Below are 16,872 nucleotides of genomic sequence, written 5' to 3' on the forward strand. Positions count from 1 at the left end.
ACAGGGTCTCCGCTGAGTGTCCCAAGCTTCAGACAGCTCCAGCTCTTCTGTCCAGATTGGAGGATTCTGGCGGGAAGCTGGTGTGGCCTCCGACCAGAACCTGGTGCTGAAGACCCGGAAGAGGATAGAGGGGGTGTTCCGCACCGTGAGCGGGAGCAACCTGACTGTGAAGGTCGTGTTTAACCAGTGAGAGGCCTGGGCCTGCCGTGGGATCGGCCCCTGACTCCCCGGCGCCCAGATCTGCATTTTCTCCCTATCACGAGCCGAGGCGGGTTAGACGAAGCCCCTGAAATGTGTAGGAGAGGAAAGAGGGGCTGCTCCACCCCCTCGGCCCTCACCAGGAGGAGCCCAGGAAGCTGGTCTCCCTGGGGAGGCGGGACCGGGCCAGCAGTGGGGCGCAGGCTGGCAGGTTCCTAAGGAGCACGGTGCCACCTTTCAGCTGAGGGAGCCGTGAGACAGAAACAACAGTGGGCTCAGAAGGAGGCAGCGCAGGGAGATTTGCTTTTCCCGGTGAGTGCAGCTCCCTGTGGCTGCAGCCCTGTCCCCAACCGGCCGTGCTGTGCCCTGAGCCCTGGCTCCTCAGGGCCCCCACCGCAGCATCACCCTTCAGGGCTGCTCCCGGGCCTGGGACAGGGAGGGGGTGGCATCAGGCCCCACAGCCCAGCCTCAGGTCACCCCCCACCGGGGTGCTGTGTGGCACACGTCCCCGACCCCACCGCTGCCCCAAGGCCACAGGGAAATGCACATGCTGGACACGGACTACAAGCACTATGCCATCCTGCGGGTGTCCCTGGTGTGGCGGGGCAAGGATGTCCCCATGCTCAAGTACCTCAGTAAGCTCGGGGGTGTGGGGGGGCGCTTTGCTCTGCGCCACCCCAGGCCTGCCCAGCAGGTCCCTGTGCCTGTAGCTCGGGGTCTGGAGGATGAGGATGAGCCGGGCTTCAGGAAGTTCCGGGAGCTGACAGTGGACACAGGCCTTTACCTGGTGGCCCAGCACGGTAAGTTCAGGCCCGGGGCTCCCTGCTGGGTGAGACGCCCCCCTGTCCGCAGGGAGGTGCGCCGAGCTCCTGAAGGAGGTGAGCTTGTGTCCTCTGCCTGCAGCCCCCACCCCACACAGCCCTGATGGTCCCCGAGGCTCCAGATCCTGCCCTGGGTGGGAGGACTGTCTCTGTCCCCTGATGCCTGTCCCCTTGTGGGGCTGCCAGTGGCTCTGCCCTTCAGGTCCTGCTGCGGTGGGGGCTTGGGGCCATGGTTACTGGCTCAGGCTCCCTGTGCCCAGCACTGTGCTGACCCACCACCAGCATGATCCCATTTTGTCTCAGCCCAGCCCTAGAGGTTGGCACTGTCACCCCACTTCGCAGGGGGCCGGGTGCTTTTCCAAAGCCAGGCAGCAAGGCCCCCAGTCCCCCAGCTGTGGCTCTAACCTGTGTCCCTGGGCCCCGAGGTCACCCAGGGCCCTGGGCACCGCCCTTCTGTGTTCAGCGGCTGATTTAGAGTGACTCCTGCCTGGGCCCCGAGCTGCATCTGCTCACCTGCCTCTCCTGTCCCACCTGAGGGGCCACCTGCCCCTGCCCCCAAATAAAGCCCACTGCCACACCTGTGCCTGTGTCCTTCCTGGGGGCAGGGCCAAGGGTGGCAGGTGGGGTGGCAGGGGGGACCTCTCTACCCCAGATGGCGACTGTGGCCCTGGGCTCCTGTCCCCAGGGCCTCCAGCCCTGCTCCTTTAGCGGCTGTGACCTTGCATTGTCCTCTCTCTTGGCAGCAGGGGTGGAGGCTGTGCCCTCATGGGAGGTGCAGGGCTGCACGGACCTGGCTGGGTGGAGCTGAAGCCCAGCACGGGCCAGTGTCCCCTGTGCCGCCCTCTCATCCCCAGGGCCCCAGAGCGCCTCATCCCTACCAGACAGGTGGGCAAGTGAGGCCGGGGGACGCTTGCCCCGAGGGCCCCGACGAGAGCCATTCCTGGGCCCCCGCGCTGTGTCTGGAGATGGCCCAGCACGCAAGTGGCCCGGACAGGTTGGCTGCAGAGATGGCAGCACCCGAAGGTGAATGCAGGTCCTTTGTCAGAAGGCGCAGCACAGATTCCTGTCCACCCTCTGCTCTCTCGGCCTGGGGTCGCCGGTGTGCACCCCACAGGGCCCATGATGGGGGCACCGTCCACGCCCCCCCAGGCCCAGCCCTGCACTGCTCCGATGCCTTTGAAGGCCACACACAAAGCGCAATTCTCAGATCAACTCCCCAAGACAGGACAGCGTGCATGGTGAGGCTGCTGGGTGGGGGCCGGGAGCCTGCCCGGGCGCGGGTGTGGACGGCCAGGGGCAGCAGGTCCTGACCCTCGCTGCTGCTCCGCCACCAGGCCTGGGCAGCCAGTGCTGGGTCCTAGGTCAGCCAGGGAGCCCCGGCCTGGCCTGAATCAGCCAGGGGCAGACTGGGGCTGTGGCTGCCAAGCCCAGTCACCGTCCACTTCCCCTGGCTGCCGGTCAGTCGTCTCTGTCTCTGTCTCTGTCTCTGTCTCTGTCTCTGTCTCTCCCCCATTTTCTCACCACACTCCCTGTGGGGTGCCGGCAAGTCCCCCTCTCTTGATCTGTGCCCGGCAAGGTCAGGGCCTGGCCTGTCACCCGGGGGCAGGGGTCATGAGTGCTGCCCCTTTGCTGCGTGGACCGGGCAGGTGTCCTGCAGCTTGGAGCCAGTGCTCCACGGCCGCTGGGGGTGGCCGTTCCAGATCCTGTGGCGAGGGGAGAGATGGCAGGAGAGGGGCGGGCACGAGCCCTGCCCTCAGCTGACTGAGAGGCTGCTTCATTCAGAGTATCGGGCAGGGCACCGGGGGCTCGGTTCCAGGGTCCAGCCCACTCCTTGCTGCTCTGACACACAAAGGGCTGGGCAGCCATGCATTGTGCCCTGGAGCCCTGGCGCCTGGGCTGCCTGCAGGTTGGCCAGTGTGTGCCCAGCAGCCCCACATGCTCCGTGTCCACGTCCTGGGCCTGAGGGGTCTTACTTGGGTCACAGTCCCCCTGCCCAGCTGGACGAGCAGTGGGGTTACTGGGGAGCACAGTGCGGGGGTGGGCGGGCTGCCCCAGCAGGTCCACCGCATGCTGCCAGCTGACCCAGGAGAGCCAGCCTGTGCCCTGTGAGCGCCCACGCCCGGATGCAGAGGCAGAGCTGTCGCCCTGGCCATGACCCAAGCACTTGGCAGAGCTGGCCCGTGCCTGCCTGTGGCCCATGTGGGGCAGTGCACTCCTGGCCCTGCTGGGGCTGTGCCTGGGGCTGCCGGCCGCCTCAGAGGAGGCCACGGCGACAAAGGACTTTGACTCCTCCAAGGTGGGTGTGGGTCCTGGGCTGAGCTCGGCGCTGCCCTGTGGGGTTGGCCCTGCCTGGGGTGCCCTCTTGTCCCTGGCATGTTCCATGCTGCTGCTGCGGCCCTGGCAAGGGGTCGGCTGGGGCACCCGGGCAGCTCCTTTCCTCTCCCGTGCCCAGTCTGCAGGCCAGTGGTATGAGATCACCTTCGCCGTCAAGGCGGGTGCCTGCGGCGAGCCCCCAAGGTGGAGAGGATGAGGGGTGTGCCGCTCCAGCTGGAAGATGGGCCCCTGGCCCTGACTGCCACCTATTAGTGAGTGGGGCCAGGCCAGATGGGGGACAGCGGGGTGCCTGGTGGTGTCTGTTGCCCCGGGGTCCTTCGTCCCGAGTGTGCCTCAGTGAGTGGGACGAGGCGTGAAGGCCTCCCAGGGAGGCCCCTGGCCGGGACTCAGCCTGGTCCCCTGGGGGCCCTCAGTGCCTGGGTCCTGCCTGGCTGTGCTGTGTGCGTGGCATCGCGAAGCCTTCCATCAGTGTCTGCCCGCTGCAGGCTTGCTCTCTGGGTGCAGAGCCCGGGCCTGGTGCCCAGGGGCATCCGCTCAGCAGCGTGTCCTGCTCTTCCAGTGAGGGCCGCTGCATGGTGGAGAAGAGCATAGCCCCCAAGAAGGTCGTTCCAGGGACAGCCACGATCACCAGAGAGGGTGGTGAAGGTGCTGTCTCCAGGCCTTGCTGGTGTGTGGGTGCCCGTGTGTTGGTGCTCACGTGGGCGTGTGTGTGTGTGTGTGTGTGTGTACCCGCTGTGAGTGCGCTCTTAGACCCCAGGGATGCTTGGTATTCGTCTCGACCCCCAGGAAGCAGAGAGGCCCAGGCCCTGAGCACAGACTACGAGACCTACACCATCATGGACATCCTCTCCACGGCAGGCGGCGCCAGCCATCGTGTCAGGAAGCTTTACTGTGAGCCCAGGCTGGGCTCGTCTGGCGGTGCCAAGCCTTGCTGTGGGGCCCCGGTGCTGCGAGGGGCATCCTTGAGGATGTGTGGCTGTCCCCAAGGCCCAGCCTTGACTCTCACTCACAGGCCGGAGCCTGGACCACAAGCAGAGCGCCCTGCAGAAGTTCCGTGAGGTAGCCCAGGAGCATGGGTTCCAGGAGCCAGACTTCCACCTGGGCCAGCATGACAGTGAGTGGCTGTCACCCCAGGGTCAGGCCTGCCTTGCCCTTCCCTGCACGTGGCCCCTTTGTTTTGTCCTCAGCGGCCTGTGTGGAGGCGCTGCAGGTGAGTCCCCCATTCCTGAGTCCAGGGTGCACGGGTGCCCTGGGGAAGGGGCTCTGTCCGCTCTGTCCTTCCCAACAGACAGGAAGGAGCTAAGCTGAGAGGGGTCTGGGGTCTGCCAGGCAGCTGGGCAGGATGTTCAGCCACACCCCCTAGCAGGCAGATCCAAGCTCAGAACCAGGCAGCTTTGAGGTCCTTAAGATCAAGAGGGTTCTGGTGTCCCCTCCGGGCCAGCTGCTCCTTTGGCCACAGCAGCAGGGCTGGGCTCCCTGCTGGGTGTGACAGCCTCCTGCCGGCCTCTCACGATGCCCTCTCCGAAGGGAGGTGCGCCTGCGTCCTCACCTGCAGCCCCTGGTCCCAGCAGCCCTGACAGTCCCAGAGGCTCTGGGCCCAGCGATGGGTGGGAGGACTGTCCCAGTCCCCTGATCAGGACACCCAAGAGCACTGAGGCCAGCTCCAGAGATGCGTCTCTTTCATGCTTTGGAAGACCCAGGCTGTCAGGTGGGCCCTGGGGAATGTGGGTACTGAGCTGGGTGGGAGACGGAAGAAGGGGAGGCTCCCTGCCCCTGGACCCTGAGGCCACGCAGAGCCCTGAGCACCACCCTTCTGAGTGGAGCGGCTGATTTAGAGCAGCCCCTGCCCAGGCCCCGAGCAGAGCTGCCCGCCCTGCCTCTCCTGGCCTCCCTGAGGGGCCACCTGCACCTGCCCTCAATAAAACCCGCTGCCACACTTGCTGCCCAAGTGTCCTTCCTGGGGGCGGGTGAGGGTGGCCGGTGAGTGCCAGGGGCCCCTGTCTGCCCCAGGTAGAGACAGCGGCGTGTTGGCTGTGGCTGACCTGTGAGGGCTGTGCTCACTTGTCTCCAGCGGTTCCTCCCAGCCCTGCTGCCTTCGGACTGTGGGTCCCCAGCATCGTTCTCACCCTGGGCAGCCCCAGGCTAGGCCGCACATGAGCAGAGCTGAGAGCCAGACTCCCATGCAGTCTCCACGGCCTTGGAAATGAAGGGGGACCACTCGCTCCTCCTGGGTTCTCCCATGGCTTGGTGTTGCCTGGAGCTCCAACCCCACAGCCGCGTGTCCCAGGCCCTCCTGGAGGTGGGGGACTTTCCTGGCCTCTGCCTGGTCCCCTCTCGCCCAGCCCTGACCCTTCCGCCTAGCCAGTCATGGAGTCTGGGTCCGAATCACACTCGCACACCCCGGAACTTGGTGCTGTCACTCTCTGATTGCCTGCTTCTTGTCACCAGTTGGTGTGGTGCTGAGGCTGGAGATCAGCAAGGCAGGGGACGTGGGGTGCTCTCAGTGCAGGGCTCTGGGGTCAGCCTGTCCCCTCATGTGCAGGGACAGCTGCCTCGAGGAGGAGGCAGGAGGGTGGTGCTTGGGGTTGAGCAGTGCTGGGCGGTAGGGTCCACCCCTGGAGAGTGGACAGACCCACTGACCCCCAGGACCTGCCAGGACCTCAGAAAGGCCCTGCCAGGAGCAAGGCCACACCCAGGTGCACCTTCATTCTGGGACCGTGCTCCACAGGGTCCCCAGGGACAGACCTTCAGTGCCCGAGTCTTGGCCTGTTGGGGTCTTGGGGAGCAACGTGTTTCCTGGGGTCATCTCGCCAGCACTTGCTCCAAGCTCAAGGTCAAAGGGCTTAGCCTGTGACCGCACATAGCAATACAGACTGGGCCTTAGTAGAGATTCTATTCCAAACCGTTCTGCAGGCTCGGGTCCAAGATCAAGAGGCTGGAAATTCAGTTCTGGTGAGGGGTCTCTTCCGGCTGTGGACGCCCGCCTGCTTACCATCTGCACACGGGGTCAGGGTGCGATGGGGCTGAGAGTGCTCTGGGTGGTCTCCTGTCTGCCCTGCCAGGACACAGCCCTATGAGTGAGGGCCTCACCCTCTGACTTCACCAGACGGCTGTCACCTCCTGAGGGCCCTCATCCTAAATACAGTGATACAGAGGGTCAGGACTTTGACAGTATGAGCCTGAGAGGCCGGGATGGAGGACTCGTGGTTCATTCTCTCCAAGTCTCATTATCTCCCTGCTTCACAAAATATCCCCGACTTGATAAAAACATCAACTCAGAGACCCCAGAAGTTCACGGAAATGTAAGTGCGGTAAAACAAAGAAAAAATCCAGAAAACCACACCGAGGGACATAACAGTCAGCATATCCCAAACCAGTGATTTGGGGACAATTTTAAGGGCTCTGCAGATTGGACACAGATGGGGCAGCTGGATGACTGCTCGTGGCAGACTGCGGAAGCTGGAGATGGTGGAAGGGCATCTTTAAATTGCTGGAAGAAAAAATCAGCTTGGATTTCTATTTCTAGGGAAAACAATCTTTAAAAATGGGAGGAAAGCACAGGTTATTTATTTATTTATGTTTTTGGTACCGGGGATTGAACTCGGGTCCTTGCGCTTGCGCAGCAGGTGGCGAAACCACTGAGCTAAATCCCCAGCCCCACAGTCATTTATTTATTTGAGATACTAGGATCAAACTCGGGGCCTTGTGCTCTACTCCTGAGCTACACCCCTAGCCTCTTAAGGTAGTTTTAGACAATGAAAGTGGACAGCATTGATCCCTTGCATGTCTTTGGTGCAATGGGAGGACACGGGGCTGCTCTTCAGGCCCCTGGAGGCGGTGGTAGGTGGGACTCAGATGTACAGGGCTCTACTCCTGGGCCCCAGGAGTGGTGGCTGAGTGGATCTGAGAGGTCGAGTCTCCCTTTCCCCATGCAGCCGCTCATTCCTATTGGCCTGGACTTAGGAATCCTCGGGTCCTCCTGCGGGTCCTCTACTCTTGTCATTTATCTTGACACTCAGATCCGTCCAATCTTCTCAGTTTTCAAGATGGCGTGCGTGGATTATTCTTTGCTATGTCAGATGGAGGGCCAATGACACGGTGGTAAAAGAATTTAGCAACAGCCAAGGATTCGATGAGGCACGGGTTTATTTGTATCAGGGTTCACTGTGAAGTGGGACAGTGGGCAGGTTTCTAAGAGAGAAATTGTAGTCAGAGTGAGCGATTATAAGGGACGGAAGACACGGGAAAGTGTCTCCCTTAGCAAACCTTGAGCAGAGAGGGAAATTCAGCAAAGAAATGGGAACTATGAAAAATGGAAATTGTAGAACTGAAAAGTATAATGAATGAAATGAAAATTTAAAAAATGAATTTAGTAACAAATGACAAGGAAAAAGAAGGTGTCCATGAAGCTGAGGACAAAGCATGTCATAGCCCCAGTCTGAAGGGGGCACGTGAAGGGCTGAGAGCCTCGCAGAGGCCCAAGGGACAGGGATGTTTCTCCCGGGATGTCTGCCTTTTGGTCCTTCAGGAACACATTTACCATTTCTAAAGTTGTACACCAGAATAGCAAACAGTAGTGTCCTCACCAGGGCCTCATTGAAAGGCCCTTCAGACTTAGCTAAGGAGGTCTGTATGTTTCCACCTTTTCTGGAAGGATGGGGCGTTCGTTCATTGGGAGGAGACTGGTTTTGTGCTGGCTTTTATCTTGTGCTGTTTCTGGTCAGTGTCAGTGCAGGGCCTCAGGGCTGCGCAGGATGTGAGGGCGGGCAGCATCTGTCAGCAGAGAAGTCTGGGTACTGAGAATTTTGATCCTTTTGTCGCTACATTTTTGGCCACATTGGCCTGATTTCTGGAGCACATTTTGCTCTGGCACCAAAAAAGACCCCAAGCTCTTCTGTGTTTTCTGTGACACAGTGTAAGAGTAATTTCTTCAAGGAGTCCTGGTTCCTTTTCACATGGAATGGTATCAGGAAACCATGCCAGGCGCACTGGGCTTTCCTTCATTAGGGCTGGATCATGTCTAGCCCTTCTCAGTGACACGGCCTGGGGCGGGTCTCTCCCTTCCTTCCTCTTGTCCCATCGGTACCCAAACCACAGCTCATGTGGACACCTGTGACTCCTGCCTAACACCACAGGCCCACTTCCTTTCCCCTTTCTGGATTTCTGGTTTATGGCCTGCTTTTCCACACTGAGACACCCATGGTCCCAGAGCACGTGCCCAGCAAGCACCACTCCCCAGTGCTGTGGAACCCACCTGCCAGCTGCAGCCCTGAGCTTGCTTCAGTTCCTTTGTTCTCCCTGAGGATACAGAGAAAAACACTGCTGGAAAGTTACCTCCTCCTTTACTGGGCTATGCCATGTATTTGTTATTTATTTTATGTTTTTTGGTGCCGGGGATCGAACTCAGGTCCTTGTGCTTGCGCAGCAGGGAGCGAAACCACTGAGCTAAACCCCCGGCCCCTTTCTGCCGAATCATGCAGCAGCGTGCAGGCGCTTCTCTGGCTTTCCATCCACCCGCTTTCTGTGCCTTGGGGTTTGGATCCCCAGCCCAGTCCTTGTTGCACCGCCTCCCTGCTCCCCCGGGCCACATGGGTGCTCCAGTGGACGGGGTGGGACGCAGTCCTTGGCGCTGCTTCTCTGTGTGGGTCAGAAGGGGGCCCTGGTGGGTTCCACAGACAGGAAAAGTGGCACAAAAGCACTGTGCATCTTTCCCGGAGGTGGGGGTGCTGGATCAGAGGGACATGGTTGTGTGGCTTTGGCGCAGCTGCTGGTCTCCCCACAGTGACTGCTGCAGCTTGCAGCCCAACAGCAGGGAGTGGACGTGGATGGCAGGGTGGGGTGAAGTGGAGCCAGCTGAAAAGCGCCTGCCTCCCCGCTTGCTGGTGAAGCTGTCGTGCCCCTCCCGCCTCCCCGTGCTCCCCCGTGGTCCCCTGAGGAAGGACAGGGACAGCCTGCCCCAGTGTCCTCCCAACATCGTTCAGGTTTCCTGTGGCCACTCTCGGGGCTGCTCCCACAGGAAGCGACTCAGTGTCACAGGGGCTCCCTCTCCACTCCTGCGGCCCCGCCCTGGTGCTGGAGAAGCAGCCGGACGCCACCCCCAGGTGGCAGAGATCAGGGAGGACCAAGCCCTTGGTGAATGTCTTCGACCTCCCAGGGCCCACAGTGGACGCAGCCAGCCCCACTGGAGCCAGGCTCTGGTCCTGCCCCTTTGGAAGCTGAGCTTGCTCTGGGAGGTGTCCACCCTGGCCATCGGGAGCCTCCAATTTGAAGGTTGCTTGGGGAATTTCTCCTTTAAGAAGGGTGCAGGTGCTTTCTTTGGAGCTGTGTAGGTGACCAGTTTGTGTGCGTTCTGCTCCCTGTTTACCAGAGGTGATCACATGCATGGCCTCCTCACACACCAGCCTCCTCGTGCTCACCCCTGGCCTCCCTCTCGGTCAGGGGTGTGGGCCCTGCTCCTGGGGTCCTGCCCGCCTGGCCCGCTTGTGTCCAGCTCAGGTCTCTCACCTTGAGCTGACCTTGGTCATTTTACCTGGGGAGCCAGGGGATTCTCCTTTACCTTTAATGTCCAGTACCCAGTTCTTTCTGAGCACAGCAACTCATTTCACTCCTATTGGTACTTGTTTCTTCTGCTACCTTTAAAACACTCCTCATTCGAGATTTTCTTTTAATACCCTTGAATATTTGCCTTAGTATGTTTGACTCCATTTGGAGTCTTATTACAGTTTTCTTCTTCTCCTTTTTTGGGAGTGGGCCCATTTTTATCAGGCAAAGTGTTTTAAATTCTTATTTTGTTTCTTTTCGTAGAAGCTAAGAAAACGTAAAGATGACTTTTTCCACTTCATGAACAGGGTTGGCAGCTAGTGGTTTACGATTCCTAATTTATGTGCATCTAGTACTGTGTGGGTATAACCTTTCTTTTTCTTTCTCATTGAACTGGGGCCTTCATGCTGAGCTGCATCCCATCCTTATTTATTTGTGTATTTTTTGAGACAAGCTTTTGTAAAGTTGCTAAGCTGCTCAGGGTGAGCTTAAACTTGTGAGCCTCCTGCCTCAGCCTCCCAGAGTGCTGGGATCATAGGTATGCGCCACTGTGCTTGGCTGTAAATTTTCCTTAATGGATGGCATTTTTGGGGGTGATATGGTTGTCTGTCTGCTTTGGGGCGCAGATCCTTCCTATCTGTTCTTTTTAGGCATTGACCCCCCTGTGGGAGCCCCAGCCGAACACCCTCACCCGAGGCTGACTACCTCTCATACCTTCCTCCCAGGATGAGGGCTTCAGCGTGAGCTCTGGGGTGCAGGCTCTGGCCCACAGCAGTGGGGGTGCAGCCATGGGCCTGGATGGTGTCTGTCTGCCCTCGGTTCCCTTGGCCGACAGAAGCGTGTGGCCCCTGGACAGGCGGCAGTGCACACTGCTGTCTTGGGGGTGGGCAGCCTCTCCACACCCGCCCCTGTGCTGGAGGGGTGCTGGCTGCCTGGCACCCTGCGGACAGCATGTGGCCACCACAGGGATGGGGCTGGGTGGACAGGAAGCCGTGGCGCGGTCCCATCCCGAAGCTGGTGCATCCCTGCGGGAGGGTGAGCGGCCTCTTCCGTCCCTGGCTGGGCACAGAGAGCCCAGGGTGTGGTCAGAGGCACGATGGAATGCAAGGCAGCTGGTGTTGCGAGCAGCCATGGGGACAGAGGGACCAGCTGCAGCCGCAGTCATGGCCACTGAGGGCAGGGCTTGTCCTGCCCCACCCCCGCTTCCTGAGGAGGAGCCCAAGGCCCCAAGGTGCCCGCCAGGCTGGTGACTGCTGGGTCCTCGGAGACCCCAGGGAAGCAGGGCCCGCCAGCTGGGGCCCTAAGAGGACACCTGCAGGGGAGGGCAGGACCTTCAGCCGGGAGCAGGAGTGGCGGGGCTGCTCATGGGGACACTGCGGGCTCAGAGCCCCTAGTGGGACAGAGGGTGGGAGCCAGTTGGGAGCCGAGACGTGCACAGGACCCTGAGCTGGATCTGGCCGGAGCAAGCCATGGAGGCCGAGCCCAGACCCTTGACTGTCAGCAGGCAGCTGCAGGCCACCTGCTGACCATGGAGGCCACCTGGCTCCTCACAGTGGGACCCGGAGGGGCCGCATTCATTAGACGCCTTGAAGCCTGATGTTATCCCTAGCGACAGTCCAGGAGGCCGCCGAGCCCAGCAACACTTGGGCCGAGGAGGCTGGGGCTGGATCAGGGACTGCCAGCTCCTGATGTCTGCAGCTGCCCTGCCTTAGGGCCCTGGAGGGAGCTGAACTTGCCCGGACCAACAGGCCCCAGCACCTTCTCCCCTACATCGGGGTCTTTGTTCCATGCAGGCCACCTGGCGATGCCCCTGGCAGCTTGGAGTCAGTGGCCTGGCTTTTCCCCCCAGGGTCCTGTGTCCCCACAGCTGGGCACCCAGTGCTGGGCTTGGCCACAGTGCTCCCTGGTGGCTCTGCTGAGAACCAGCCTCTGCAGCCCTCTCAGGGCCGGCGGGTGGGGTCTCTGTGGGTCTGGGCCCAGCTGACCCACCTTCTGGATCTGAGATCCGCCTGCCCCTTGGTTCTGTTCCAGCGCCCTTGGCCGTGGCCCTCACAGACTCAGCCACAGCCTTGCTTGTTGGTGAAGAGTCATGTGTGTGGCCTGAAGTGGGCTCAGGGTCGGAGCAGGACAGCCTGCGAGGGGTGTAGGCAGCCTCGTGTGGGCCACACCCCCCCAGCCTCCTCACCTGCTCCATGGGTCCTTGCTGATGCTGAAGCCCAGTGGGCGGTTAGTGTGGGCTGAGGCCTGGGAAGGGTCTACAGACCCCAGCCCCCTCCCTCAGCTTAGTGGGCTCAGATCCTACCAGGCTTCCTGGCCGGGCCTCCCATGACCTGGGTTGGAGGCCCAGGTTGCAGACGACTCTTGTGGGTCTGGGGAGTGCAGACAGGCCAGGGCTCAGGGAGAGCTGGGACACAGGGCTGGAGCTGGCTAGAGAGTGGGCAGGTCCATGAGGGCGGAAGGAACAGGATGGTCTGGCCAAGGGACCAGCTGTGGGGTTACGGCAGGCCTAGGAGGGTGGGAGGCCAGGAGGGCATGGGAATCTTAAAGACATTTGGGGGCCATGTGCCTGCTTAATGGCTGGAATGAAGACCTCTCGGGGTGAGCTTCCTGGATGGGCCTATGTTCCTCAGCAGCCTGCACCTGGCTGTGGACTTGGCTTGGCCCCGGCTTGACCCTGCAGAGGTGATGCACTTCCCAGCCCCGGGGGGACAGCGCCAGCCTGGGCAGGGGACTGCGGTGGCAGGTGTAGGATGCTTTCTGGGGACTTCAGTCGGGGGGACGTGGAGAGAGCAGGGTGGGCCTGCCTGGTCACCTGGTGGGGCTCTGTGCATCCCCAGGGCCCCTCCCGGCCCTGCTGTGGGGTGGACTGGTCACGGGGCCACTCTGCATAATGAGGGCCCCATGGATCACTTCACCCTGAACAAAGAGCAGCCAGGCTGGTGTTGGCGGTCAGGGGCCACCCACGTGGAGGCAGACAGAGCCATATAAACAGTTCCTGGCCAGAGCAGGGCAGGTCCTGGCCATGGTGAGGGGAGCGTGGACCTCTGGCAGGATGGGGGTGGCCCAGCTGACCCCTCTCCTGGCTTTGATGTCCACGCCCAGGGCCCAGGCCGTGTGGCTGGGGAGACTGGATCCCTGCAGCAGGGTGGCCTTGGCGTGCCAGGCCCCTCACGGGAGGCCACACAGCTTCTGGGTCCCCCAGGGCCAAGCCAGACCAGCATGGGGGGCAGGGGCCGCGCTGCACGAGGGGCCTGGGACTCCCTAGCCGAGAGGATGCCCTGGGGAGGACAGCCAAGACCGCTCTGCTGCCGGCCTCCAAGCAGCTCCTGGGGCCCTGGTACGTCCTCGCTGTGGCCTCCAGAGAGAAGGGCTTCACGCTGGAGAAGGACACGGGGAACGTGGAGGGGCTGCTGGTGTTGCTCGCCCCGGACGGTATGCTCAAGCTGCCGTCGTCTCCGCACGGATGAGTGGGCAGCGCCCAATCCACGCCTGGCACAGGTTCCTCGGCGGCAGTGCCGCCCTCTCAGCCTGAGGCCCTGTGGGCCCCGCTCCTGCTCCTGACCTTGTGCCCTTCCATCCCTTCTCCCTGGCTCTACCCTGTGCCCTGCCTCTGCCCGCCTCTGCGTCTGTGTCCCTGGGGGCCGGGCCCACCGCTTCCTGGCCCTTGTCAGCTGGGCTGTCGATCGCTGCTGGGGCCTCTTCTCTCTGAGTGCTTTCTGAGGCACGAGTCCAAGCGGGCTTTGCATGTGGACTCATGGGCCCTGGCTCAGGCGTAGAACGAACTACACAGGATGAGGTCACCGAGGCTGCGTGGCACACTGGCCACTGGGCTCAGCTGACTTTGACCAATGGGCAACATGCTCTGCAGGCCCCAGGGTGCTGGGGCAGCAGTGAGGGAGCTGGCGGCATTGGCACCAGTGTCCCTTCCTGTGGGAGAGGCCAGGGCCCCATCACAGGCAGGGGTGGCTCAGCCAGCATCTCCCGCCAGATGAGAGGCTGTGCAGGGAGGCCCGGGCCACTGAAGCAGATGTGGGGCTGGAAGGGAGCACTGTCCCCTTCCCGCAGTGCTGCCCCCTTCTCGCAGTGCCACCCTCCTCCCCAGGTACCCTAAGGAGCTGGTGTATCCCTCTGTCCACCTGGCCGCGCCTGGCCATGCCTTGCAGGTTTGGGTGCAGGTGGGGCTTCCCCATCAGTGGCTTCTACCAAAGCGAGGCCACAGGGGCCACGGGGTTGGCTCAGAAGCAGGGGCTGCGTGAGCTCTGGCAGGGCTGCTGGAATCCAGCACCCACACTGGACGCTTGGCACCCGGGAGCCCAGGGATGCACGCAGGCAGGGCCCATGCCGGGGTTGGGACTCACGGGGCGGGTGAGGGGCATCTGGTGGTTGATTTGGCTTGGATTTTGTTTGTTTACCTTTGAGTAGGATGTTCTTTGGCACAGCTCAAAACTCAGAGTCTTTATGAGCATGTGGTACAGTGTCTTTGACGTAGCTGGGGTTTTACTCTGGGGAGAAGCGTGACTAGAACACACGACCGAGTGATGGCCTAGCCTGGTTTGTTGAGTTGTATCTTTTCTATTAACTTGACTTTCTGTCTGGCCTCTCTGTTCTGTTCCTTTTGTCTGTTTTACTTACTTGCTTTAAGATGTGCCCTCCGTCTTCTTGACAAGGCCCTTCCGGGGCTGAAAGCTGGGATGCCTGAGGCCTAACTTCCCTGGTAATCCCGGGGTGGCCGCTGGGCTCACACGGGTCTGGTGTTCTGAGTCCCTGGGAGCTGAGGGAAGCCGCTGTTGCTTCCCAGCTGTGTCCCCAGAGTGGGGATTCCGGGCACCTGGGCACTGGCCACTGGCCAGGAGTGGATCCCTAAGCACTCATGTGCTCTGGTGGCTGGCGCTGAGCTAGGCAGGCCCTCTGCATTTCTAGGCTGGAGGGCTGCAGCCAGAGCATTGTGGAGCTGCAGAGGCAGGACTCGGGATGGATGTTCCAGAACCCCTGTGAGTACAAGGGCGCCAGTGCCGTCCGATGGGGCTGGCGGGGACCCTGGAGGAGTCCAGCCCCGTGGCGTCTCTGGTCCTGGTCGGCAGGGCCAGAGCCCGCTGTTCTGAGTCCTGAGCTACAGGGTCTGACTTCATCGGGCGTGGTGTCCCTCCTGAGGGTGGGAGAGGTCCTTGGGCCTATGACCCAGATGTCGTGGGGGCCCAGCTGAGGTCCCCAGCCCATCCCCGGTGCTGAGGGTGGGGTAGGAGAGGCCCAGCTGAGCCTGTCACTGCAGGCCAAGCTCCGGGGCATCTGCTTTCCAGCTCTGGGCCTGCTGGAGTACCGGGTGCTGGGCACCAACTTCAGAGACTACGCCATCATCTTCACCCAGCTGGAGTTCGGGGAGGAGGCCTTCAACACCGTGGAGTTGTACAGTGAGTGGGCGCTGGAGGGCACTGTCCACGGCCCCAGTGCTGGACGTGCTGGACGAGGGCTGTTCTCTGTCCCCCGAGGCTTGCTGTGCTGGGGCATCCTCAGAAGGTTCTGGGACACTGTCCCCAGGCAGGGCCCTCTCCACCTGCTTGGGCTCTCAGCGCCTGTCCTGCCCCAGGTTGGACAGAGATGGCCAGAGAGGAGGCCATGCGGGTCTTCAGCAAGTGGAGCAGTGGCCTGGGCTTCTGGTCCCAGCAGCAGGCCCAGCTACAGAGGGACTGTGAGTGCCCCGAGGTTCTGATGCCCAGGGCTGTGATGGGGCTGGTGGGGCCACTTCCTGGCATCAGCCACCCCACCCCAAGTCAGGCCTGCAGGGCTGAGGCACATCAGGAGGCCTTGTGGGCAGGCCAGGCCCTGGGGCTGCCATGGCGCTGTCCTCAGAGCCACCTCCCCTTCCCTTCCAGTCACCTGTGCACACAGGATCCTCCAGGTGAACCCTCCTTCTGCACCACCTTGGCTCCCTGGGGGGAGGCTGGGCCTGGGGGACCCTCAGCCAAGCCCATGGGTGGTGGCTGCCGTGAAGGAGGTGGGGTGGGGTGGACGCCGGACAGGGGAGCTGGTACCCAGGGCCCCTCCCATTTCCAGTGACCACGGTGTTGAAGGTGCTGCAGTGTCCTGGGCCGCCTGGGAGCTGGGTTGGGCTGGCTGCTCCTGCAAGCTCTCTGGGCTTGGAATAAAGAGACTGCACAGCAGAGTTGCCCCTGCGTCCAGACTAAAGCCCCGACGTGAGCGCTGGAGCGGGCCAGGAGCTGGAAGGCCGTGCAGGGAGGGTCGGGCGTCACTGGAGGCAAAAGTCAGCCCAGAGCCGGGTCTGGGACCGGGAACGCGGTGCGCCTCCTCTCTCCCTGGGTACTCTGGGTCTGGCCATGGAGCTGCTCCCCCTCAGGGACTCGCTGAGGAGGACCGTGCAGGGCAGGACACTCTGTGGGCTGGCGCTGGACCAGGCCAGTCCTGGTGTCCTCCAGAACCCGTGGCTGGATGTCACAGGGACCACGCATGGCCTGGCAGGAGGCCGCTGCCTACGCCCAAGCTCGGCCTCCTCTGCCTGGGCTCTGGCTGCTGCTGGCTTGAGGGCTGCGGACCCCCAAGGGCCTGAGCCTGTGGGTCCTCCTGGTCCCAAAAAGGGGACAGTTGGGCTGGAAGTGGGTGGGGCCAACTGCAGCTCACACTGAGGTGGTGGGAGTGCACCTGGAAGGCCATCCTCGAGGCTGGGTATGCGCGTTTGTGCACACGTGTGCCTCGCCTGCGTGTGTGAACACATGTGCACGCTCAGGCACACACGTCCTTCCCTGACTGTCCCTTGGCACCTGCTCAGGCACTGTGGCCTCGGGAAGACCCCCCCCCAAGTCTGCGCCCAGGCCCCTGGTGGTGCCCACGCCCCTGGTGGTGCCCATGCATACTGCTGTGCAGTGCCAGGGACCCCCGGCCCTTTGCTTCTCACCTGGGGGCTGGGATGGAGGCAGGGGTGCCACCGCCAGGTGAGGTGGCCCAGGGCTGTGACAGCATACATGAG

At 62.0% G+C, this 16,872-nt stretch overlaps 2 protein-coding genes across 2 annotated transcripts; both read left to right on the forward strand.

Moving 5' to 3' along the window:
• The first annotated feature begins 1,697 nt into the window (after window positions 1-1,697).
• LOC101720774 (epididymal-specific lipocalin-5-like) lies at window positions 1,698-5,280 on the forward strand. The gene is given in 5 exon segments (XM_087183369.1): window positions 1,698-3,543; window positions 3,546-3,604; window positions 3,913-3,998; window positions 4,140-4,244; window positions 4,363-5,280. Coding segments are annotated over 5 exon segments (876 nt in total). The 5' UTR covers window positions 1,698-3,216; the 3' UTR covers window positions 4,662-5,280.
• Window positions 5,281-12,945: 7,665 nt separating this feature from the next.
• Lcn6 (lipocalin 6) lies at window positions 12,946-16,841 on the forward strand. The gene is given in 7 exon segments (XM_087183370.1): window positions 12,946-13,038; window positions 13,214-13,360; window positions 14,316-14,318; window positions 14,821-14,884; window positions 15,191-15,301; window positions 15,478-15,885; window positions 16,675-16,841. Coding segments are annotated over 7 exon segments (993 nt in total).
• The last annotated feature ends 31 nt before the right edge of the window (window positions 16,842-16,872 follow it).

Source organism: Heterocephalus glaber, unplaced genomic scaffold (assembly GCF_053883595.1).
Source record: "Heterocephalus glaber isolate CG9 unplaced genomic scaffold, H.glaber_assembly_v1.0 deba00001479, whole genome shotgun sequence".
Taxonomy (NCBI): domain Eukaryota; kingdom Metazoa; phylum Chordata; class Mammalia; order Rodentia; family Bathyergidae; genus Heterocephalus; species Heterocephalus glaber.